General features: G+C 47.2%; 1 protein-coding gene across 8 annotated transcripts in view; it reads right to left on the bottom strand.

The window, feature by feature from the left end:
- Positions 1-25,382, bottom strand: part of NRXN3 (neurexin 3) — a 1,346,778-nt gene that overhangs the window by 472,212 nt on the left and 849,184 nt on the right. Inside the window, exon 1 of one of the 8 annotated variants that reach the window (XM_073349324.1) lies at positions 15,534-16,500. The exons of 6 other annotated variants lie outside the window; for them this stretch is intronic. In XM_073349324.1, coding sequence (XP_073205425.1) covers positions 15,534-15,777 — 244 coding nt within the window. In that variant the 5' untranslated portion in view covers positions 15,778-16,500. Of the gene's footprint in view, positions 1-15,533; positions 16,501-25,382 lie in introns of those variants that run through there. One more of the 8 variants, XM_073349325.2, reaches the window with a different exon arrangement.

The following is a 25,382-nucleotide window of genomic DNA, read 5'->3' as shown; positions in this document are numbered from 1 at the left end:
TGAGGCTTTTTATCCAACATTTCCCAGGAAAGGGGGGGTGCAAGTGTTGGGAGGATTGTTCATTATTCTTAAGATCCAAGGGTCTGGGTCTGTAGTCACCTAGGCAAATTGGTGAGGCTTTTTACCAAACCTTGTCCAGGAAGTGGGGTGCAAGGTTTTGGGAAGTATTTTGGGGGGAAGGACGCGTCCAAACAGCTCTTCCCCAGTAACCAGTATTAGTTTGGTGGTGGTAGTGGCCAGTCCAAGGATAACGGGTGGAATATTTTGTACCTTGGGGAAGTTTGACCTAAGCTGGTAAAGATAAGCTTAGGAGGTTTTTCATGCAGGTCCCCACATCTGTACCCTAGAGTTCAGAGTGGGGGAGGAACCGTGACATGATCCCACCTCTGCCACCACATGTCACGGTTCCTCCCCCACTCTGAACTCTAGGGTACAGATGTGGGGACCTGCATGAAAAACCTCCTAAGCTTATCTTTACCAGCTTAGGTCAAAACTTCCCCAAGGTACAAAATATTACACCTTGGACTGGCCGCTACCACCACCAAACTAATACTGGTTACTGGGGAAGAGCTGTTTGGACGCGTCCTTCCCCCCAAAATACTTCCCAAAACCTTGCACCCCACTTCCTGGACAAGGTTTGGTAAAAAGCCTCACCAATTTGCCTAGGTGACTACAGACCCAGACCCTTGGATCTTAAGAACAATGAACAATCCTCCCAACACTTGCACCCCCCCTTTCCTGGGAAATGTTGGATAAAAAGCCTCACCAATTTGCATAGGTGACCACAGACCCAAACCCTTGGATCTGAGAACAATGAAAAAGCATTCAGTGTTTTACAAGAAGACTTTTAATAAAAAATAGAAGTAAATAGAAATAAAGAAATCCCCCCTGTAAAATCAGGATGGTAGATATCTTACAGGGTAATTAGATTCAAAAACATAAAGAACCCCTCTAGGCAAAACCTTAAGTTACAAAAAAGATACACAGACAGAAATAGTTATTCTATTCAGCACAATTCTTTTCTCAGCCATTTAAAGAAATCATAATCTAACACATACCTAGCTAGATTACTTACTAAAAGTTCTAAGACTCCATTCCTGTTCTGTCCCTGGCCAAGACGACTACAGACAGACCCAGACCCTTTGTTTCTCTCCCTCCTCCCAGCTTTTGAAAGTATCTTGTCTCCTCATTGGTCATTTTGGTCAGGTGCCAGCGAGGTTACCTTTAGCTTCTTAACCCTTTACAGGTGAGAGGAGCTTTCCCCTGGCCAGGAGGGATTTCAAAGGGGTTTACCCTTCCCTTTATATTTATGACACACGCACATAGCCCCTAACCCTTCTCAGCATCTGAACTGAGCTTCCCTATGGAAATGCATTACACAGACATAGCCCCAACTCTCAGACAGACACATGAAAACCAGACGCTGCTTCTGAGCTGAACCAAGTGTCTAATAGGAAATTATAAACACCCCTACACACACACACTTCAGACATTGCATCTGAATAGAGTGGAGTTTAGTTTTCTATGGAAATTTTCTACACCTGCACTCTCTCACTATTTTAAAACACAGTGTGGATCATCTCAGGTAGCAGTACAACAACCCAGCCTTTCAACTGTAATAATTTATTATGTGCCTGTTGTGGCCCCCAGGCTTATTATTCCATACAGTCCAAAAAAACAAAAACAAAAAACTTACCATGGGTTGTGGTGGATTCTCCATCACTGGGAACTTTTAAATCAAGATTGAATGTTTTTCTAAAAAACACATACCTTAGTACAAACAGGAATTAAATTCAGGGAAGTCCTATGGGCTCAGTTAGATAGAAAGTCAGTCTAGATGACCACAATGGTCCCTTGGGCCTTAGATTCTGAGTTCAGATCTAAGAAGAATGTACAGGAGTGACCCTCCTGATAAGATTTGATACTGCATTTCTTTTTTACTTTAGTAAGGCTGTTTATTTCCTCCAGCTGCAAACTGCCTGTGTCTTTAGTTGAGAGCTGCTTTGTACTTAATAGATCTTTGATGATCATTCTCTTTTATTTGTGATTAAAAGGAAAGGAAGAATGGGAACTATATCCTTGACTGATTTATACTTCTATTTAATCTCACTCTTCCTCCTCGTCTCTCCATCCCCTCCGCTTTCCCTTGCTGGCTGAAACTGCCTCTACAATTTAGCTCACAACCTCTGGTCAAATGGATTGATTGAACCCTGGCGGAAAGAGTCTCACTTGGTGGCAGAAATGAAAGGAGGTAAGAACAGGGAACACTGCATGTAAGTGACAAGCCTTGGATAATGTAAACAGCCTCTTGTGACAACCGTGAAAAGTGGTGGTTCTGCCCCTTCTCTCCCCTGCCCCTCTATGGGCCAGAGGGAGAGAAAGGACAGTCCACTGTTCTTTATTGCAGTGATGGAGTCACTCTCACTGGGGGTTGTGAATTCAGTCACTCAGGGGAAAAAAAATAGCAGTGACTGAACCAGGAGAACACTGTGTTTTAACCTTGGAGTCCAGTAAATCAAAATTCCTCTGACTGTGTGATCTGGGGATGGGGTCCCAGGGTGAGGACTGGCTGAATGGAAGTGCGATTGTCCCAGTCCTCATAACACTGCAGGGATGAAACCTCACAGCCAGTGGCACAACATAAAAACGCCACAAGATGTTACGGTGCTCCTGTGTGTGCTGAATACAAGCTCAAATATTTGAGGTGCAGTTTGGGTGCCTCCTTCCAATATATTATAAGCTGAGAATGACACTTTGCTTCTCTGATGCCACCGGTCACTCTAGGGCCTCAGAGTGCTTTACAAGCATATTTACTCACGGTACTTGTTACTGTCTCCAATTGAGGCACAAAGCAGTAAAATGGCTTGCTTCAAATATCACACAGTAAGCCAGTAGCAGAGCTAGGGAGAAAACCTAGGAGTCCTTACATCCCTTCTCTAACCACTAAACACGCCTTCACTGGACAGCTTCAGCTGTTGCAAAGTGACTGTATGAAATCCTGGCCCAATTGAGGCCAGTGGCACACCCTCTGAGTTAAATATCCCCCATTTAAGAGAGATCACACATCTGAATGGCTTGGCTGCAAGATGTGGCCTGAGTAGATGGCTTGATAACTAGGGCACAGACTGTAATTTAGTTAAACCAGTAACACCCTGACTAAAATGGAGTAAGCTTGAATTACCATGAGCAGAATTTGGCCCCTAGATCTTTGGCTCTGAATCCCTGCTTTCTTTTCCTAAATCAGTACAATCCAGCTCCTTGCCTGAGGGGGGGCAGCCCCGTCACCTTTCTCTGCTGTAGTTTACTGCAAGCACTGCCAACCTAACTCATGGTACTGACTGATCTCACATAAGCAAGTCAAGAGTTCCCTTAACACCTGCAGGCCACAGGAAATTCTTCCTGAGTCTCACATTTGGAAATGCAATAAAACCCACCAAAACAAAAAACCCACCTCTGCTCTGCTTCTCCTTCTTCCCCTTATGAAGTGCTGAATGCATCTCTCAAGGAAAATTAATTTCTTTCCCTTTTCCTTGCCTCTAATGAACTGCCTCTGAATGCAAGAGGGCATGGGAAAAGGAGAACAGAGTCAGTGGTGAGCAAATAAAAAGTGAAAAGGCATTCAAAGCCATCAATATCTTTGCAAAACTAGCCTGATGGAAATGTGTTGGCCTGCATGCAGGGGAGGGAGACTGGAACAACTGGCAGCAGCCGTCATTTGATGGAAAAGAGGAGACATGGTGGAATTGTCTTCCCTTCAGTCTCAGGATGAGGGGGGAAGGAGCCAGATTGCCAGATGATGGCCACGGTCACATAACAGGATCTAGACCATGATCCAGACCCAGACAAGGATTCCAGACCCTGGGCTCTGGATTCTGTGGGAAACCACACTGGCTATTGCAAACAGCAGCCTGATTCAGTAGTCAATGAATGAAGAGCTCTTTTTGGAAAGCCTAGGGCAGGGCACCATAAGCCATGGCAGAATGCAACACACACAAGAAGGGTCACCATGAGGTAGGTAGAAAGGAAGAGCTAGCAAGCTAGTTCTTTAGTTGCTGTTCTGACTCCTTCATCTCACAAGGCTGCAAGATTCCAGAGTGCTATGGTATAAAAAGCACAACATTTATATAAAATGGTAACACCAGGAGCTCTGAGCACCTAGAGAATTAGCAGCTGTCTGACAGTTTATTGGGTAACGTTCTCAAGTGGTCACCATTTCTTAGGGAAGTAACAAAGGGTGAAGCGCATTAAGTTTGGAGGTTTGATTCACATAAACACGCAAAAGCCAGAATGCTCCTCCAGATAATCAGAATCTCTCCATCTATAAACCACACTGGAAATTCCATGGAAAAAGGCCAGCCAGAAAGGATTGCAGAGAGCACGGAGGCAGGTGAGAAAAGTGACCCAAGCTTCTTTTTGTCAAAAGTTCAGTTTGATTTTCTGGATGAGGGTTCAGCTCGGTTCTTATTTTCCCCAAACCTACTCACCCATCCTGCAAGGAAGGAAGAGGGACCAAAAACATTTTTGCTAAACGAATTAGCCTGTGTATACATGCCATAAGAGGCCTGCCTTCCAGTCTGAAAGTGAGCACAGCTGCAAGTTTCCACCAACACAGTAATGAAACCCTGGAGTTCAGGCTTTCCCAGCAGAATTTGCAAATGCTCTGTGAGGCGAGCGAGGAGAGATGATTTGTAAATCGTTAGACTTCTTTAGATGTCTACTGTGTTACCTATCAGCTCTGTGTTCTTGGGGAACCAGGATGCAGTACTCAGCCTGCCTGACTCATGAAAGACCTCCCCACATTCTTCCCCCGAGTCTCTACTTGAGCCAAAGCCAATCAGAAGGAAGACTTACAAAAAGCAATGAAAAGGCAGTGGAAGACACACCTGAACCCTTCCGGACAAGGGTGACAAGATTAAGGAAACTCCCCTAGCCTCATCTTCATCGAAGATGGGACAGGGAGGCATCTCTATTAGCATACAGAATGGAGACCAGAGATTCCAAGGCAAGAACTGCACTGAACTCTGGGACCAGAAAAGCACTGCATGATGGGGTTAATGTTCATGAACCAGATGTTAATGAACCCATGCCTGCACACACCCAGCTCAGTAGTTATCAGACCAATTCTAGTAATAAATCCTTTATTGGTATCCAAAATACTGAAGCTGCCTAATTGCACTGTGAGTAGGGTGACCAGATAGAAAGTGTAAAAAATCAGGACAGAGGGTGGGGGGTAATAGGAGCCTATATAAGAAAAAGCCCTCAAAATCGGGACTGTCCCTATAAAATTGGAACATCTGGTCACCCTAACTGTGAGCTCCCTGGAAGGACCACCACTCATAGCCAGGAATGATCAGTTCCTTTTGCCTAGCCTGAAAAAAAAAACAACTTTGGTATACTCCCGTGAGCCATCAGTTTACCCATAAACAAATCTTGTGTTCTCACTTGAACCATTGTTCTTTCCCTACACAAACCCCTACCCATGCTCCAGTAAGTGCTCTGATGCCTGTATCCAAAATCTGCATCAGTTCCATAGGGACGTCATCTTCTCCTGACTGATCATGCTGGTGGCTCTGCCTGTCTCCAGCACTCTGGACCCTCAGCTACCACCTCCATCTGGGAACCCCGATCCATTCAAGCTTCACGGAGTGGTGAGACTCCAGCTCTCTCTCTCTCTCTCTCTAGGTATAGCCTTCTGACCCTGACTTGTGTGATCAGTTATAGTTTTCTAAACCCGACTTTTATAATCAAATTTAAGTTAAATTTAATATTATAACAGTTTTGTTTGTTTGGCTCCCCTTGTATGGTTATTACCTGGCAATGGTTAAGCTTATTGCTTCTCTCTCTCCCCGTCCCTTGTGGGCATTTTTTAGGCTTCCCCATTTGCTCTGTAGCAACGCTCCTCGTACCTACGCGAAAGAGCCCTGCAATGCCCAAAAATCCTGTGGGATTTGCGCATCAAGTGGGTTACTAACAGAACAATTGTAATGTGAAAGTGGGGATAGGGAGGTGCTGAATCTGGGGCATATGAGGGTGGCAGCTTGGAAGTGCTGCTCGATCCAGCCTGCTCAGGCGTGCTCTATACTGGTGTGGTGCCCATGGCATATGAGGCTGACAGCTTGGAGGTGCTGTTCGACCCAGCCTGTTGAGTCCAAGGGCATATGAGGGCAACAGCTTGGAAGTGCTGCTCAACCCTGCCTACTGAGTCCAGGGACATATAAGAGGTCAGCTTGGGAGTACTGATTAAACCAGCCCTCTCAGATGCGCTCAGTGAGAGTCTTTGATTCTGGGGCTGGAAGGACCTAGCCCTGGGGAACCTAGGTCCTGCAGGATAGGTCCACTGGGAGGGAACTTGCAGAAGGGAGAAGTAGCGCTCCTTATGAGAGCACAAGTGACACAAGCAGTACATTGACAGAATTACAGTCACCGCCCCCGCCCCCCCAGAATAGTAATCCTAATAAATGAATGTACCCCAAAGTAACAGGCAAATCTGGTAACTATTGAGGAGGGTGTAGCTTGTATTTTCTTCCCAGATAATAGTTCTGGAGTAATATCACTTCAAGGGCTGCACAGGATGACAAACTGTCTTTTCTAACACTGTTCAACAAAACCCGCCCATCAAAGAGTAGCTTGAAGCATCACACCACAAGCAAAGGATGGCTGCCTTAATGTCAAACCATGGTCATCAGTGGGGACGGAACCTAGAAAATTCAGCATCAAAACCACAGGCCATCTGTCTAGGTACTTGTATGGCTTCCATCACCATGGTATCTCTAGAACTTGAGGTAAAGGAGCAACTCTGGTAGATGCACAATAAGTAGCAGGGTGTTGTGATCCCAGGTGCCAGCCACTAGAAAGAGTTGAGAGCACGTGCAGAGAGACTCCACATAAGCCTTGCCATTCAAGTTCAGACAATTGATTCCTCTAGTAGTCCAATATGACGTTTAGGAGCAGAGCCATGAAAACCAGCCACCCCCACCTATGAGACAACTGCTTTGTCTTGAGAGAATGAATTTAGTCTCCACCCCAGAGGAGGTGCTTCTAGAGCAGGGTTAAGGGCCCCTGATGGGCAACATGGGGGAAGATAGCAGAGCAGTGGCAGGGCAGTGTCCGCTCTGTGACTACCCAGAGGAAGGTCAGTCTGGTGGCACAGCTTGCATGAGTTCTCTATTAAAAAAAAACCAAAAACCCCAACCATAAAGAGCATCCAGGACTCTCTACCATCTGATATTCAAAACAAATGTGCAGGGCTTTCTTCCCCCACCCCCGCAACATCTTATGACGGTCTGCTTCATTCACCCCGCCCTCTTGGCAGCACAGCTGTTGTCATATCTGCTGCAGCTCAAGTATCTTTCACCCCCCTTTGCCCAACCAACAGGACTGTCAAGAGACAAAAGGTGCAACAGAAAGATGTTAGGGTAAAACCCTAACCCTGGTTCAGTTCAATATTGTCTATCAACCTGCTATGCACGTTTAGCAACTACTATCGCTCACACTGAGTTCATTTTCATTTTAATACACCATACAGAAAAGCAGCCCAAATACATATTCCCACATCTAAAGCATATAATCTGTAAACTATAGGAAAAGGCAGATCATTTCCATTAGTTTCTTATGTAGCAAAAACCACAATTTACACCCAAAGCATATAATTATATTCAAATTCTAAAAGACAGTGTTGGAAGTACTTTAAATTCATAGTTTGGGGGAAAGTCACTCAGGGGTATATGCAGTTATGTTTTAATGTGCAAAAACAACACGCACACACAAAAAGAGAGAGCAAGAGAAGTAATTTGAGCAAATGGCGAGGGGGCCGTGGAAAATTACAGACCCACACTCCCAGTGCCTGTCTGGAATTCTGAGCAGCCGGCGTTCCATCATAAAACATTCTTGCTGTTCCTTTGAAAACAACAAAGGTGGCAATTGTGGCTAGACCCCATTCAGACTTCAGAACCACGGCGGAAAACACTGCCAGGCTCTGTGTCCAGAATTCAAAAGTGTCCTTCCTCCTCTTCAGGCAGGGTTCAATCTTGGCTGCTTTTTGGGTTGCCAAAGCACAAGAGTAATAAAGGGACTTTGCACATCTATATTGCTTCCTACCTAGGATCTCAACGCACACTAATGGACATAGCTGCTCAACCCTGCTGGGAGGTAGGTCACCGGTGCTGTCCTCATTTTAAGAAGGTATAGGAAATAAAGCAGAGATAGGGAAAATGAGTTATCCAAGATCACACGACAAGTCAGAGCCACTGGCCAACTTAAAGTTTACAGTGTAAACTTCAAGAGCATCCCTCTTCTTCAAATTTAATATTCACAGAAGCTAGAAAAGAAAAAGATCTATTAGATCTTCCAGTCCACCTCTCTGCCAGTGCAGGATTGATACCCCGGACAATTTAAGCAGAAAGCAGGTCCTCTTAACATCATAGTGAGTGGAAATGGAAAAAGACACAATAGTTCCTATCCAGTCCACTTCCCAGCCAAGACAATATTCAGTATTGCAGTATATTCCCCAGTGCTTTGATCAATTCTGTGTTAAATTACTCAAGCTATGGGACTTCCACCACCACCCCTGGATGAATACTCTCCACTTTTAAATTTTCCAGCAAGAGATGCCTCTCTCCCATACCAGCTCCTGCCTTAAGCGACTGTGGAGTGTGGACTATAGTGCTTATGACATCACATGTTATTACGGTGACAATCATAACATTGCTTAAGTATTTTGATGCCACTGTAGCAGGATGAAGGGGAAAAAAAGCTGCCTGATGACTAACAAAATTTCCTTTAGTAATTAGTTACAGTGGAAGAGAAAATGATAACTAACATATAGGGTGACTGGACAGCAAATGTGAAAAATCGGGATGGGGGTATGTAAGAAAGTCTATGTAAGCCTATGTAAGAAAAAGACCCAAAAATCGGGACTGTCCTTATAAAATCGGGACATCTGGTCACCCTACTAACATAGGAATGTTAAAGACTGTCATTTTATTTTTGTAATGATGATTGTACAGTGAGAGTGTGAGTGTCTTCCAAAGTAGCAGAAAACTGTTTTACAACCTAAAACTGATAAACAGACTACACATCCGTATTACCTATCTTTGAAACACAGCCATCTCTGGAATGGAACATAGCAGCTGTTTCACAGCTCAGAGCAACACTAACAAAAAGCAGAGAAGATTGCGTGAAGAACCACTCACCAGCTAACTCAGCGGGAAATATAGGGAGAAAGAAAGCCCTGACTTAATTATGATTCAGGACTAACACCCTCACTCTTGCAAAGTGTGCCACTGGATTTTTAATAAGACTAAGGAATCAGAAACTTTGTACGTCTCTTCTGAAAGGGGGCACCTCCAGCAGCACAGCGCCCCCTAGCACCATGATGGAGTCATAGTTCAGAATTAACTCAGAGCGCGGAGGGTCGTTTACTAAAACAATACCGTCTGGTCCCAGCAGCACCTCAAGTTTTTCTTGCTTGGTACGGTGACTCAGGAACCCCTTAATGCCAACTGGCAAAGGGGTTACAGGAATGTCCTGATTCTGGTAGGTACATTCTCGTTCACCAAAGAATGCCATGTGAGGTCTTAAATGAAAGTGTGGGTTCCACTGGTCATTAATATCATTGTGAGATATATGTATAGATACATGTAAGGAGTTATATTTACTGAAAATATGTTTTACAGGCATCGTTGGCTAACAGGTTTTCTGTCAGACAAGAGAGGTTATTCACCTGTCTGTCGGGTGCAAAATAAGCACTTTAAGCTAACACAATTAATGTCCATTTACATACAAAAACAGCAGAGAAATGTGAAGTCAACAGGAAAGCAGCACACAGGAAAAATAAGCCATGAGCGTTGCGGGGAGGTTATCCTGACTCTGGGTACATATGAACTTTAGGGATATAAGAAGGCAAAGACAACACCCCTTTATCCTGTACATAAGTAAACTGGCAGTGCGTTTACATTCATGAAAATAAGATCTCAACCAACCTTGGTTGAAAGGCTGCAGAAGATATTGGTTGAAATAAAACTTCTTTCGACAAGAAAAGCGGCAAAGAGTCCTGTGGCACCTTACAGACTAACAGATGTACTGGAGCATAAGCTTTCGTGGGTAAATACCCACTTCGTCAGATACATGTCTGATGTGCATCTGACGACATAGGTATTCACTCACAAAAATTTATGCTCCAGTACGTCTGTTAGTCTATAAGGTGCCACAGGACTCTTTGCTGCTTTTACAGAACCAGACTAACACAGCTACCCCTCTGATATTTAGACAAGAAGTTTACCTGTTAAATTTAGTCTCTAGAAAGCATGTTATGATTTTGTTTTAGATGTAGCTATTTGTATCCAATATTCTCACTCATTCAGGAGGTAATGTATGATAATAAAACTTATTGTTGTTTTCACTATGAATCTCTCTCAGGGCTGTTATATTAAGCTGGGGCTGATCCTGACTTAGTCATATAAACTGGTGTGTACATTAGTCCTTCAGGGACTGCAAATCTGGCATTTCTGTGAGTGTTCAGTGCATAAAGGCACTGGACACTACAGGGGAACACTTCAAATGCTATGGATTAGGAACCAAGTCACTGGCTGAATTGTCTGGGGAAGGCAGTAGGGAGGGTACTAGCAGAATTTTCATTAGCAGATCTAGAGGAGAAGCCAGAACTAGAATAGTAGGAAGTGCAGGTCAGAATTGGGGTTCATTGGCAGAGCTGTGTGGGAAGCTTGCACAGCATTGATTTGGGATTAGTTCCTCATTTGCATAAACACTAGTTTTCACTCACCAACTGAACAAAAAGAAATTAGCAACATTACAACCCCCATAAATGCTTCATGTAAAGGGACTACAAATGACAGGACTTGAGAAGTGACTAAGGCCTCCGAGTTGCCACCTACAAGTTCTGGTGACTCCTCACTGCCAATCCTCACAAGAAGCCCTCGCATTACACCGTGACTTGCTCTGCAGTTTGAACAAGCCTGGTCCTTGCAAGGTAAAAAACACACCACTTCCCCAGCCACCCCTGCTGAGCAGATTCTGAGGGCCTGGCCCTCCTGCACATGGTGTCACGAAAAAAGCTCTGCATACCCCCCGATTTGCTGAGGAGGGGGAGATAAAAATATGGCTGGAGGGAGAAAAGGAGAAACCGAATTAATTAATTCATCACCAAGACAAAATACACACAAATCTTATTTTATCTGCCAACCAGTGGCATGCATTATTCAGCTGCCTAGTGCAGGCAAAGAAAAAAACAGAGCAAGGGACTGCAAGCCACTGGTGCAGGCTTTGGGGAGCTAAGCAGCTTCATAGCCCTCCCTCCCCCCCTCCCCCCCTTAGCTGATCTGGAGTGGATGAAACGTTGCCATATCTGGTCTGCAGATAAACTGACCCAGAACTTAAATGCACTATGGACTTCTTTTCCTACCTCAAAAGCTTTCCCTCATGACAGAGATCCCACTCTGCTTTGGAAGGTCCACACACAGAATGTGGCATTGTTTTTCTAGGCAAACCTTTGTTTGCTCACCTGCTGACACAGGTGTGCACCTGGCACAGAGAATCATTATAAAGAGACCAGCTCCTCTATATACTATGCTGTGCCAAGTTTCAACATTCACAGGTTGCAGCAAAGAATGTGGTAAAGCAGCAGCTTGGAAATTTCAGCATTAATCCTTATAATACTCGCACTGAGCAGATTGCCAGCTCAGGTCTCCATCCTGCACCACCTAAGTCAATGGAAGTTTTGCCACTGATTTCTGTGGAAGCCCAAAAGCAGCCCCAAACAAAGGCATAGGGGGACATCTATTCACTTATCTAGAGAACTATACATGATGGCTGCCTCTTATGGGACAGGTTTTCCACACTGATTAACAGTTTCCGGTGTCTGTTACTTGCATATGCATACAAAGACTGAGGTGCATAAGAGACTCAGCAGAGGTTGAGGAGACCAAGTTCCTTCCAAAACTGACCTCTGGATAGTCACAGCTTGGTTTAGGCAGCACAGATGGGGCACTCGGGATGGAAAGGCTCTGAAGGGCTAAACTGCTTCGGGATTTGAGGCCTGAGCCTGCCCCAACTATCAATTTCAACTGGATCAGGATTAGGCCCTTTAGTTTCATCCACCAAAGAAGAAATCAAAATCCCAGAAGACACAGACAGCCTCTTTTCACACACACACACACACACACACACACAAACACACCCCCACCTCCCTGAGTTCTGACTCTGCAAAGCTGTCACAGGTCCAAATTCCAAGTGCCTCTATTGTACAACATGAAAGGAAAACACAGATATAAACCAAGCCTGTGTTTTGGTAAAAGACCAGCTGTCTTCATGGTCCCTTTCTCCTCTCTCACTCTTGCTCATTCCCACAGGGGGTTCCATGCCAACCTTCTTGTATGGCACGATTTAGGGCGGGGGTGGAATCTCAGGCTGGCTCATGTGTTGGCATCAACTCACGGAGCCTTCCACTTCCCTTGCCTTGTTACTGAAATGAGGGAGCAAGGAAAATGCCCCAAGTCCCTGAACGAAGCTGAAGACAGCTTTTATCTTCCACTGGATTGGTGAAGCTGGAAAAAGGGCTCACAGTGACAGCTCTAGAGCAGAAAGGAAGCTATTTACACCCTCATGAACCATTCCCTGCCACCTTATATCAGGGCTACCCAATAAAACATTTTGCTCCATATGTTAAATCCTCACTCACATGTGGTCTATGAACCAAACTTCTCCTCTGCCTCCCCAGAAATTGACACACATTCAGCTGAAGAGGTAGGGCTAGAGGACAAAGAGGACAGACAGAGGTGCTGGAAGTACGGGTGCTAGCCCTGGCTTGAAGTGGTTTCCATCATATACAGGGTTTACAGTTTGGTTCAATGGCTCTCAGCACCCCCAATGGCTCTCACTATACAAATTGTTCCAGCACCCCTGGACACAGGGTGCTCTGGATGAGGAGGGGCAGGGTACCTGTTACAGCTGTTGAATAGACTGGGTTGGAGAAAAGGGAAGCCAGTGACTGGAAGAGAAGGGGATGCTATGGGCCAGGACTGAGCGCCAGCAGAGCTGTGGTAGGGATCAGGACTGGGATAGAAGAGGGTACACTGGTAGAGCTGTACACAAGGTGCAAGAATAGAATAGCTGGGAGTGCTGCAGGTCAGAGATGCATTGGGAGAGCTGTAGCAGGAAGCCCAGAATGGGAATAGCAGGGGGTGGTACATAATAGGGCTAAGCTGCCATTATGTGGGGATTCAGGATTGAAGACACAGTGGTGCTGCAGGTCAGGATGGTGCATGGCCAAATCTGTAGATATGGGTAGGTTGAAAAAAACCTCTCATCATCAGCCTCAAAATTGAAGGAAAGCAAATCTAGACACTGCACACAGAGCCAATCAATGCCACCTATTGAACTCCATGCCCATCCACTGAACTGAGCTTCAGATGAGTTTATTATTAATAATAATAATTATTATTATTAACCACGCTTATTATGGTAGTGCCTAAAGACCAGCCAAGAAGGGGGCCCCACTGTGCTAGGCACTGTACAAACAGAACGGTCGACAGTCCCTATCCCGAAGAACTCACGATCTAAATAGAGCCTGGGTGGGGCAAGGGGTGGAAATGTGGGAACACACCGTGAACAAAGGGATGGCAGTGACAGAAACAGTGCTGGTGCGCCGGTCATTTCCCAGCCTTCAGCGATATGCCAGCGTTGCCTTGGCCTGGGTAGAGGTAAGATGCTAAAGAGTCTGGAATCCACACCTTGACCCCCTGCCCTGGGGTTGCAACTTTCAGCTGCAACTCTGGAGAAACTCCTTCCAAAAGGCCAGGCACTCAGCTGCCTGGGCCTCCCTGACCCCTGCCCAGATCCTCGCTGCAAACCGGCGGGCAGGTTTAGAGGGCGCTGAGCACTTGCCGCAGGGGAGGGAAAGGTGCGCCGGGGTGGGAGTGGGGAAGCAGCGGCTTGACTCGCCCGGGCCGGGCGAACGAGGAGGAGCGGTGAGAGCAGCACAGGGCAGAGCGCGCGGCTGCCGAGGAATCCAGCTCTGCTCCCGCACTCCCGTTTATCCCTCCCCCGGCCGGGGAACGCGGGGAACCGGGAGCAGCACAGGCCCCCCTGCCTGGCAGGTTTACACCGGCTCAGCGTTGCTCGGCACGCCAGGGAGCACAAGGACTGTCCAAGCAAGCCTGCCTCCCCGCCTTTCACCGCGCTGCTCTCCCTTCTTTCCGGCCTCAGTTCTCCCTCCTCCCCCGCTCGCTCTGCCGGGCTGCATTTACATGCAGTTCCTATTACTGCCTCTCCCCAGGTTTTCAGGGAGCCAATACCAGCCACAGCAGGGACCCAGCATCAAGAGCAACCGTTTCCCTTTACAGGCCCCCAGCTGCTTGACAACTTCATCAGATAACATTGAGAGACAGCGAGCGAGCGCCAGCCACAGCTGGCATCCTCCGCCCCCCCCCCCCCCCCCTTGTAGCTTCTGACACCTCCCCAGCGCCCAGGGCTAGCGTGCAGCGGGGAAAGGGGGCATGCAGTAATCCGGGTCCTAAACACACCAGAGAGGGTTAGGGCAGGTCCCCGGAGAAGACCCTCTGCTATGGGGGCTACGGGGCATCACCCACGCTGTACCGCGCCGCCTTCTTAAAGAGGAGCCCGGGGCAAACTATCATCCCCTTCGAACTTGCTATACCAAGTCCAGCCCTCAGACCTTCACTAACTGCCGTTTTGTGGAGACGGTGCCCGATTACATAGCCTATGGCCAGATAGGTACACGTAAATGGACTCTGCCCCCCTCCCGTCAGGATGTGTGACTATGTACACACCCAATACACACACACACACACAGCTCCCCTCCAAACACACATGGATTCGAAATGTCAGTTTCCCTGCAGAGAGGGGGTGTGTGACACACACACACACTGATGCTATGGGACCAGCATGTCCTAACCTACAGCAGGGCAAATGGAATCTGCTAATGCAGACCCATGCAGAGTCATGATCCAAGCTTCCCACTTCAGCATCAACAGAGGCAGAGTCGCAGTACAAGAACAGAGCGCTCTCGGATTTCAGGAAGATCTGCTGGCAAACATTAGGCTGCCCAAAGCAGCCTGATCACACCGCCGCCGGCTCCGGCCCCCCAGGACCCAGCCCCCTCCGCAAGAAGAGTGGCCGGGTCAATTGCACTCCCAGTCCCAACTGCCGACTGGCAAGCTACGTGGGACTTTTCTCACAGCCCCGACGCCGCTAGCGGTAAGTCCCTCCGGCTTCCCAGCCTGGGAGTGGGGCTCACGGCTGGGCAGCCAAGGGTAAACCCCCCCCAAACAGGGCAGCTCTGATCTGCCTGCAGAAGTTGGTAGTTTTAAGGAGGTTATTCATAAAAGCGGGGCTTTGGGGGGGGGGGTGATAGAGGTAAAAAAAAGGGTATTGGGAGGACGGGAGAGAAAAAAACACGCCCGCAAGAGAAAGTCACAAATTCTATTCTCAAGCCCCCCTTCCCTCTACATACAGCTGTTCTCAAAAAAGGGTTAGAAGGAAACAGAGCGAGAACCCACCGTGTCCTCCTCGTAGGGAGACAGGCGAGCGGTAGATAGAAATAGGCACAGAGTGGTGCTTGCTGCCGTGGAAATGATGCTCATGCTGAGCCTGAGACACAGACGAGGAAGAGGAGGCAGAAGAAGCCACGTTAGAGGAACTCCAAACCGAGCTGACGATACATCCCCAAAAGAGGGAGCACATCCACAGGGTCCAGGCGGGGTGGCGTCCTGGGCAGATGCTGGGGTCTATTCTCAGGTGCATGGTCAATGCACTGGGCACCTACCGACGGGGAGTTTGAATTCCAGCCGGGAAGACAGAATACGGTTCATGATGTCAAGGGGCCCATCCTAGCAGAAGGGAGAGTCACTTCCAAGGTGGGAGGGTGTGTGTGGTAGGACGGGAGCAGAGGGGAATGCGGGGGGAAAGGTAAACAAACAACCACACTCAAAAATTAAAGGTCGATGTTTCCCAGGGCTGGCTCTACTGTGCCAGGAACCCTGCTGCAGCACCAAACCGCCAGGAGGGACCAGGAAAGGCACACATGTCAGGAAGAAAGATCCTGGATCTCTCGCTTGTCAGGTTCCTCCAGGATCATAGATGACTTTCCCTGTCTGTGATCCTTGCCTCTCACTTAACAGGAGAAGGGCAAAAGAAAAAATAGCTAGAGACCCCAGGAAGGTTTTTGATTTTTACCCCAATTAAAAGGGGGTTCTGTTGCTTCTCCACTAGCAAGTGTTGCAATGCAGAATTGCTAGGCGGACACACACAAATCTGGATGGTTATCCTCCTTCCTCTGGATCCAGGCGGCAGGGAACTCAGTGAGAGAGAGAGAGAGAGAGAGAGAGAGGAGGAAAAGAGCAGGGGAAGAGGAAAGAAGTCCAGAATCCACAGGAGAGGCACAGAGAGCCTTAGGTGGAGCAGGATGCTCAGGGGGCAGCTCACTAAGTGAAGGCGACCAGGAAGCCCAGGTGAAGTGAAGAGAGGACTTAGGGAGCCAAATTCACAAATGGGCGAGCCGCACGCAAATAGGCTCACTCAGGAGAGCGAATCAGTGAAGCCCAAACACTCTGCAGAGGCAATGGCTGGCTCCTGAGAAAGGAGGGGCTGGAATAGGGGGCTGGCGTCCCACCCCCTCCATTCACATACATCTTTCTCTCACTCACGCACGTCCCCTCCCTCTCTCTCTCTCTTCCTGGAATCTACTCTGGCTAATGATGCTTCCTGACCGGCTATTTTCCTTATACTGAAATCATAATGTAAGTCACAATTAGCCTCACTAGGGCCAATGCAGGATTGTCCCCTGAAGTCCATTTATTATTGCAAACAAATACACAATAAAAATCAATCAAAAAGAGACAAAAGTCATGAAACCAAAGCCAAGAGCCAATCCCCATGCAGGCATAGGAAGAAAATCAATTGCTGATACTGACCCAGACTTTTCCGCCTCAGAACCTCCAAGTTTAAAGGGATGGTTCTTGAAAGGAGTATCCAAGCACATCCTCTCATCTGTCTGTCTAACTGAGAATGCACCTGTCCCCAGCCTCCAGCATTCGCGGCGCTTCAGTATAAATGGTGGCAACGAAGAGTCGAACCACACAAACGGAGTTGGGAGCCTGATTTTCAGACATGCTGAGCACCTACAACTCCAACTGAAGCCAGTGGGAGAGTCAAGTACTTAGCAAACCTGAGAGAGAGAGAGTGTGTGTGTGTGTGTGTGTGTTTCCGTCCTCCTGAGGTGAAATCAGGGTGGACACTTCGCCTAGTCTATAGATACACAGGGGCGAGATGATGGGACATTCCCGAGCCCCCGCCGGGCAACTGGGCACATTCCAATCCCATCTCATCCCTTTGCGAATGACTCTGGAATAGAATTACAGGGTTTGTATCCCCAGTCACTGCGAGGAGGAAGGAAGAGACGAGGCATCTTCCTAACACAGGGGAAAGAGCTGAGAGCAAAGCAGGAGGACAGGAGGGGAAAAGCCTTTTCTCTGAAACTCCAATACGGAGAGTGGGAGCCGGCAAGATTCGTCAGCCTGGCCTGTGGTCTGGATACCCAGCCTTCCGATCAAAAGGAGAGAAACTGTCTCCCCTCTCTGCCCCCGTTTGTTTGACAGCTACAATGTGCCAGCAGCGAAGGGGAGGGGGAAAGGGAGAGAAAAGAACAGGGGAGGGGAGCGACACTGCCAAATGCGGTGGCCATCTGTGACACAGGGAGGAGGTTTACATCGGCTCTTCCTCAATCGGATCCCACCGACGGTCTGCACAGCTCAGGAATGATGCACCAGTGACTGGGCAGAGAGGGACTCTTCGGCGTGCGGGCCATGCAGTCTAACTTTGTAGGAACGCTATAGGAAGCAACAACGCGGCATAACACTGCTTTGAAGAGATCTAGAGAGTTCGCAACAGTAGCGGAGGGGGAAGAGTGAAATTGCCAGGGGCAGGCTGTTGTGTGGGGAAATAGGTTTTCTGCTGTGATTTGAAATTAGTCGGAAGAATGGACGGGCTGTACAGATGCAATCTACTGCAGATGCAGAGCAGAAGGCTCTCCCCCCCAGCAGCTTTAAGCACAGTACATAAGCACATATAACGACGCCCTTTATTAACTGAAGTACCGTCCTAGCTTTTGGATATTCTTTGCTAGATAAAGGCCTATGTGCCTTCAACTACCTTCTTGCACCAGAGCCATGTCGCAAGCTGGGATAACTGTGCTCATTAAACCTCTACATTGCTTTGATACAATGGTGTCTGTTATGTTTCTGCAACAGTGGGCTGCGTCCAAACCAGTGTGTTTGCACTGAACCCTCAGGGAGCCAGAACCTTAGCCAAATGGTCAGATTCTGCCTTTCATAAATAAGAATTCTATTCAGTACTTACAGCACTCTTCACTCAGAGCTTAAACTGCATATCAATTTGCATTACAAATATCTCCATTTAACACGGAGAAGCGGAGACACAGACAGGTGAAGAGATTTGCACAAGGTCATTCAGTGCATCTGGGGCAGACCTAGATATAGAACCAAGGTCTCCAGACTCCCATTTGGGAGCCCTAACCACTAAACCACACTGCCTCCCAATATCATTATTAGTCACCACCCCGGCTTGTAAATAAAGGAACCTCTGCGTGTCTGAGAACTTGCATTCTGTTGTCAGGGGGGAGGGTGCACAAACAAACCATAAGCCTACTCAACTCTTATAATAACCCTTCTAATTTCACAGTTATTTATCACACAGTCAGTGTTTTTGGAAATCGATTTTGATTTGGTACAGTGCAGACATAAGGCATTTGTAGATGGAACTCAGAGCTACTTCACTGAGATACAGTTGAGAGGAATAACCATTCCTGATACATTATGATCATTTCAGAATGGGCAACTGGAACCTCACACCTGGAGTTTTTATTTTAATATGGCATATTTGTAATTTATTTTCTCGTTTAAGCTATCTAAAGCAGTGGCTAGAGCAGTCAGAAACTCATCACTGAGGGTTGGAGGAAGTTTTCCAGAAAGCAGAACTATTCGCGTTTGCATTTATCTAGCAATCATGCAGGGAACTTGAAGAGCTTAACAAATTAATTAAGTTACAAATAAATTAATTTAGCCTTACATCCCCATGAGGTGGGTATTATCCCATTTCAAAGATATGCAGAGTGAGGCACATTGAATTTAAATGAGATAGTGGAATAACTGGGAATAAAGAAGCAAAGAGTCCTGAGGCTTAGCTCTGTTCTAATCACTAGACTACACTGTCTCCCAAAGGTTGTTACAGAGCCTATGAGCCCTGTCTCCTGTTCAAGGCACTAGCCCCCAGTCCTTTTCCCAAAAAGTTCTGACCCACTCAATTCTAAGGTATGATCGAGTACAAATTACAATATCTTGAAATGTTTGTCTCCTAGTCAGATTGTGGGGAATTTAGTCATTCTCTCAGAAAAGATTTTAAAAGGTAGCCCCATCACCAAACAGCTTATTTCTAAAATACAGACAATATATTTTAAAATAACTATCCCTGCCAATGATCAGGACAGTACAAATCAGCTGTTTCATGACCACACTTTCTCTCAGTGGCTAGTGTTCAGAAAGAGACAGAACGTATTGCAAGCTTGGTCACTAGTTCCCTCAATGACAAGTGATGGCAGGTTTAGAAGATTTAAAAACTAAGGGCCTGATCCTGTTCCTGCAGAAGCCAATGGCAAAACTCTTTTTAACTTCCATGGGAGAAGAACAAGTTTGAAGAACTGTACTAACATTAGCCTCACGTACAGGCACAACCTCTGGGAAACAGCAGGGGAGTTTCTTCTCCCTCTCCTCCCCTCCAGCTATGCTTGCACTAAGGGGTAGAAAAATAGAAAGGCTTCCTTCCCTTTCTGTAAAACACACACTCCTCCTGCTGCTAATCCCCATTTAATGCCCTCTTGGACCACCCTATTCTCTGTCTTCCCATGACCTTACTCCATTTGTGCCAGTCGACTCCCGGGCGGCTGCAGCTGGCACAGCCTGCAGGGGGAGGAGGGCAGGGCATAGACACTGTGGCGGTCTCGCATCCCACCCAAGCGCAGTCCCCCACACTTAGGTAGCAGTAGGCATACAGCATGGGTGGGGGGTGGGGTAGAAGACAGAAGACACACCAAAGAGTTTGGTCATCACTTAAAACTGCCCTATCCTGGGTCAGGGGCTGCACTGGGCCTGACAGCCCCCAAATAAGGGAGGTGCAAACCACCACCCCTTTGTCTCCATTTGGCTAGAAACTGGTGGATCAGTTGCCTTTGGGAAACAGGACAGGAGAAGAAACAACCTGCACATTTTATTTTAATTTTATTTTATTTTTAAAGGGCAAAACTGTGAAGGCGGCTATAAATACATCAGTGGGTTCTGGTGACACCATAAGTCACTCTGCCTTGCTTTATTAGGTGCCAATGGGTGTATTTACTGCCCTGTAATTCACAGTCCACCCATTTATTTAGCACCACCATTGCAGGAAGAGGGCAGATTTCAATTGCATTTTCCCCTCTCTGGTGATCAGACTAAGTTTATCGCCACAAGGAGAAGTTTTAACAGCAGTGTTCCCAAGGGATTTACTTGCAAAGGAGATTCGTAGTTTTCCCAGATGCATTGAGTTTGGTGCATGAGAGATGTGTTTTGTATAATGAGTTTATTCTTTAAATGGGGGTGATCGCTCTCTGTCACAATTCAATGAGGTTCATATGTCATTATAAGTTTAATTTGTGTCAGGTAAGAACACATCATTTCAGATGCTTGTGTGTCTGCAGAACTGGGATGGATGTATCAGGGAGACAGGCTCCCTATGGTTGGAACCACCATGGGGATAGTTTGCCTTCTGACAGTTTGCTGTGCTGACCAGATCCACAAAGAGCTGCAAAAATGAAAAATGATGAAAAAAAAATTACATCTTTTCAAACCTCAGAAGGGATCTGATTTGTATCTAGTTCTGGAGAGGCTCTTACTTTAGCCTACTTGTATAGTTTCTAATATATCATGGCTGTCAATCACTTTGGTGCACATACGGGTCACTCAGAACCTCACAACCACAGAGAGCACCCAAAACACACGCTCCTAGCGCATAAGTCAAAGCTAATGGGGTTTCTCCTTTAGCAGTACTGGGCCTCTGACACATGGTTGAGCAGTTCTGATTCCATCCAGCAGAGGCCAATGGTGAAACATGCACATTAGCCAGATCATTACTCTATCACTGGGATAAGAGAATCAGATAAAATAGACATGGACTCAAAACCTCTCTCCAGACACAAAATAAGTCTCTCAGGGTTCAAAACAATCCACTTCATTTTGTAAAAATGAAGGGGGGGGGAGAGAATAATTTCTAGTTGTGATCTTTATAGAAAGGATTGAACAAAGCAAGGTAGGGATGGGGCTGCATGCTTTAGAGAGCTTAGCACTGGATAGAGACTCCTTCACCTCTTGGTGCCTGAATCAAATGCAGCTGAGGATGGTTGTGACCAAGGGTTCTCATCAAATGGTGGTTCTTCAGCACCCCATTGGGAATGAGCTGTTCCCAGGGTATCCTAGTGCCCAGGTGTCCACATTAAAATTGTCCCTCTTGCCAGAGTCATAGAAGGCCAAGGAGCTGCAGTGTCCTGTCATCCCTAGAGGAGTGTCCCTCCAGCTCAGGACTGAGGCACATTGACAGCCTTGGAAACCGAAGTTCTTGAGTAAAGTACAGAACAGGTACAGCAAGACAACAGCTGTGTCAATCTCCACTGACTTAAAAAAATAGAAAAGGAAAAACCCAGCACCAGAGCTCCTCTCCTCCCCATCAGCCTGCCAGAAGCAGAGCAGTACCATACCCTTTTACAGCAGGGTTTCTCAACCTGTGGGTCGGGACTCAAAATTGGGTCACCAGAATGTTTCAAAGAGTGGCGTGGTCCACTCAGGAGGACAGTGCCAGACCTGAGCAGGGCTGCAACCTTAGAGGTTGCAACACCCAGAGCCAAGAGCCACACCCGCCAGCCCCACAGCACAGGAGCTGCAGGAGCTGCCATTGTGGGGTGACTGGCCTGGCCTGCAAGGTAAGCGGAGCCACCAAGCACCTCAGCCAGGCTGCCTGCTCCACCATGGGACCTCAGAGCGCTGCCTGGAAGAGTGACAGGACTAGGCCCCAGCTCCCTGCCCTGGAAAGGGGGGAGAGGCCTGCAGGGAGGCACTGATTGATGGGCTGGTGCTGCATCCTGGGCCTGCTCCAGCTCCCCTGCAACTATGACAGGGAGAGTGACACTGCCCCCACCCCCCCGCCCCAACTTCGAGAGTGATGCTGCAGGTACCCCTTAAGCACCCCCTCCCACTTTATTTGAAACTATTTCAATAAATTATAGCTTTGTTTCAATAAACAGATTGGGCTAAATTTAAGTGACTGTGGCTATTAATGCAGTCAAAATCTGGCAACCTGCCTGGGGACCTGAGTGAAACCACCCCATGGCCTCCACCCCCAGACTATTTACTGGGTTATGACAGGACATAAACATTGATAAATGGGTCCTGAGCCCAAAAAGGTTTTAGAAACACTGCTTTACAGGACAGCGTATCATCATTCTATAAAGATCATTGGTGGAACAGGGTAACTGCACATCTGTCTCCCTCTCTGACGCCAAGAACACATGCTACACTGAAGAACACTACTGGGCCAAATTCTACATATTCTCACACAAATGCAACTCTCATGCGGTCAGTGGGGTGGGTAAGGTTTAACTTATGGCCCATTATTTTCAGGACAAACAAGCAACCTCCCCCCCTCCCCCAAAAGGGGGACAGATCATTAAAATGTTAATTTAGCATCAGTGAGACATTAAGACTGAGTTACAGATATGCTTAGGATTGTCCTCTGTCTCCCCACATCTCAGGGGAAAGAAACACACCCAGGCCCAGAAATGGGATAAGCAGCCAATTCCATCTTTGAATGCCAGCTACATTCATACCAGCTAAAAATCTCCCATCAGCATAACATTATCTTACCATCATTGCCTGGGTGCACAGACTGCCACAAGCAATGAGTATGGAGACTTGGGGCATGATTCCACTCTCATACCAAGGTAACTATTGAGCAATTCAGGGAAGCCAGTGGAGTTATGTTTTTGTAAGTGAAAGGGGAAGCAGGCCTGAGGAGGGAAACAGCAGCTGATCACAGCTCTGGGGGTTGGTTACCCCTGAGTTGAAGCCATGCTGCTGGCCCATGGTAAATGGAAAACTGTGTGATAGGCGGTGCAAAGGTAACTGTTAGAATCAGAGGGAGGTTCAATTCTTTAAGTATCCAACCTTCTCATGACTGGAATTTTTTCCTGAGATTTCTCTACTTCCACTTCCTGTCCTGGTGGAAACAAGGTAGTGCAGAGGTGGGTAGAAATTAATCCAATTTTTATGAACCTGAGATATGGATTCTGAGTTTGACAATTGGTCTGATCTGTCATTAAAGTTCAAGTTGGTTGTTTCTTGGTCTGAATCAGCCCTATTCAAGGCACCATTTGGGAAGGCATGTTTGTGCTGGGCCAGTCTGAGGAGCAGAGCCCAGACTTTTTGGCCAAGTCTTACTGGCCATCAGGGCCGGATTTCCCATTAGACACGTGCCTAGGGGCACCGGCATTCTAGGGGCGCCTAAAAATTCAAATTCTGCTGCTCCTGATCCCAGCAGGGGGCAGGGCCAGGGCCAGCTGAGTGGGAAACAGCCCTACATAGCACTGCTGGACCACTCCTCGCTTAGCCCGGCAGACAGAGTCGCATTCCAGTGGGGCTGGTGAGTACAACCTGGGGGCAGCACTTGAGAGAGTGGGTCTCTGGGTAGTTTTGTGGGGGGGGGGGCTCTGGCAGTGGGGCAGTTGTGGGGTGCAGTCTGTATGTATTGGGGCACTGGGCAGTCTGTTTGGGACTGGAAAGCTGTGGTGGAGTTGTGAGGGGGGGTCCTGGGCAGTGGGACGGTGCGGGTATCTGTGGGCAGAGAGGTGCTGGACAGTGGAACGCCTAAAAGTCAAGTGGCAGGGTGCCTGTGGTGGTTATGAGCTCCGAGCTGCTGCGGGTGGCGGGGGCACCCTGCAGCTCCTGGCTTCTGTGGGCAGGGGGCTCCAAGCCCCTACGCCTAGAATGTAAATCCGGCCCTGCTGGCCATATGATTTGTGAGACCTCAAGGTGATGGAAAAGGTTAGAAATCAGGCCATGAGTTTCCTCTCCATCTAGTCCCTCTGTCAGATAGAATCAAACTGTATGTCATTGATCCATTTCCCGAAAGAATGGGGTAACAAGTGCCTTGCTTAGGTTCAGCCCTGGGTGGGGTTAACATTTACAAACCCCACCCCCCCCCGGCAACACACACAGGCAACATGGTAGAATAAGCAAGGGAGTGTGAATATGGTTTGTCTGCATTCTGTCCCCTTCTCTACATCGGATTGTGGTGGGGTAGATTCAGCTAGGAGATTGAACAATTATTGCCCTTGCCTTCAGCACAGAAGCTAAGGTTTGAATGGAGCACGAGGAAAGAACTGTGGTCTGTACTTAGGACTTAGCTAAAACTGTCAAGAATAAAGAAAACTACAGAGCAGCAGACTTCCTGACAACCTCTGCAATTTGCATGATCTATATGGTGACTAGGGCAAATTCATCCCCAGTGTAACTTCCACAGCTCAGACTGTATCTCTTTTGTGGATCAATAGAGGACTTCAGTCTCCAAAGTCCATCATTCTGGCCCCTTTTGCACAGGTGCTAAACATGAATTCTGATATATTAAAATTAATGTCATGACTTTTTAGCCTGGGAGGAAAACGCTAGGAAATTATTTCTGATGAGCTTTAACTCGGAAACTTAAACAGTGCCTGAAAGCCTGGATTAGCAAGTGGTGGGAATAAAGATGGTTAAAACGTCAATTGCAATAAACAGGGAATTATTTTAATTTTTATCCACTAGAGTGGAGAGGAGATTTTTTATTTTCCTTTGGAGCTCAAAGAAACCTTGTCTGATGCAAAAAATGAAATGCTGGAAAAGCTGTTGCTTTTGCTCCTTTAAATTGGCTTCTGTGCTAATGAAAAGTGAACTCCCTAATGGACACACTGCAAAGGCTCCCCTCTGCTTTTCCTCTTTCTTCCCACCTATCATCTTGCCTGGCTTTTGCCTGTAATCACCTGCTCATCTCACAGCAATAACTGCCAGGTGATGTGTGTTTGCTGTGGCCTCCCCAGACACTAAGAAAAGAAAAGAAAAGAAAAGAAAAGAAAAGAAAAGAAAAGAAAAGAAAAGAAAAGAAAAGAAAAGAAAAGGAGAGGGGGAGAAAAATCCTTCAATGACACAAGTGTCTCACCGCCAGCCAGACAAAGAGTGAAGCGTTTCCTGTGGCCCAGGCTGTTCATGTGGGAGCTGCTG

Source organism: Lepidochelys kempii, chromosome 6, assembly GCF_965140285.1.
Source record: "Lepidochelys kempii isolate rLepKem1 chromosome 6, rLepKem1.hap1, whole genome shotgun sequence".
Taxonomy (NCBI): domain Eukaryota; kingdom Metazoa; phylum Chordata; order Testudines; family Cheloniidae; genus Lepidochelys; species Lepidochelys kempii.
The sequence above is the reverse complement of the archived record's forward strand: the minus strand, read 5'-3'. Positions and strand labels throughout refer to the sequence as shown.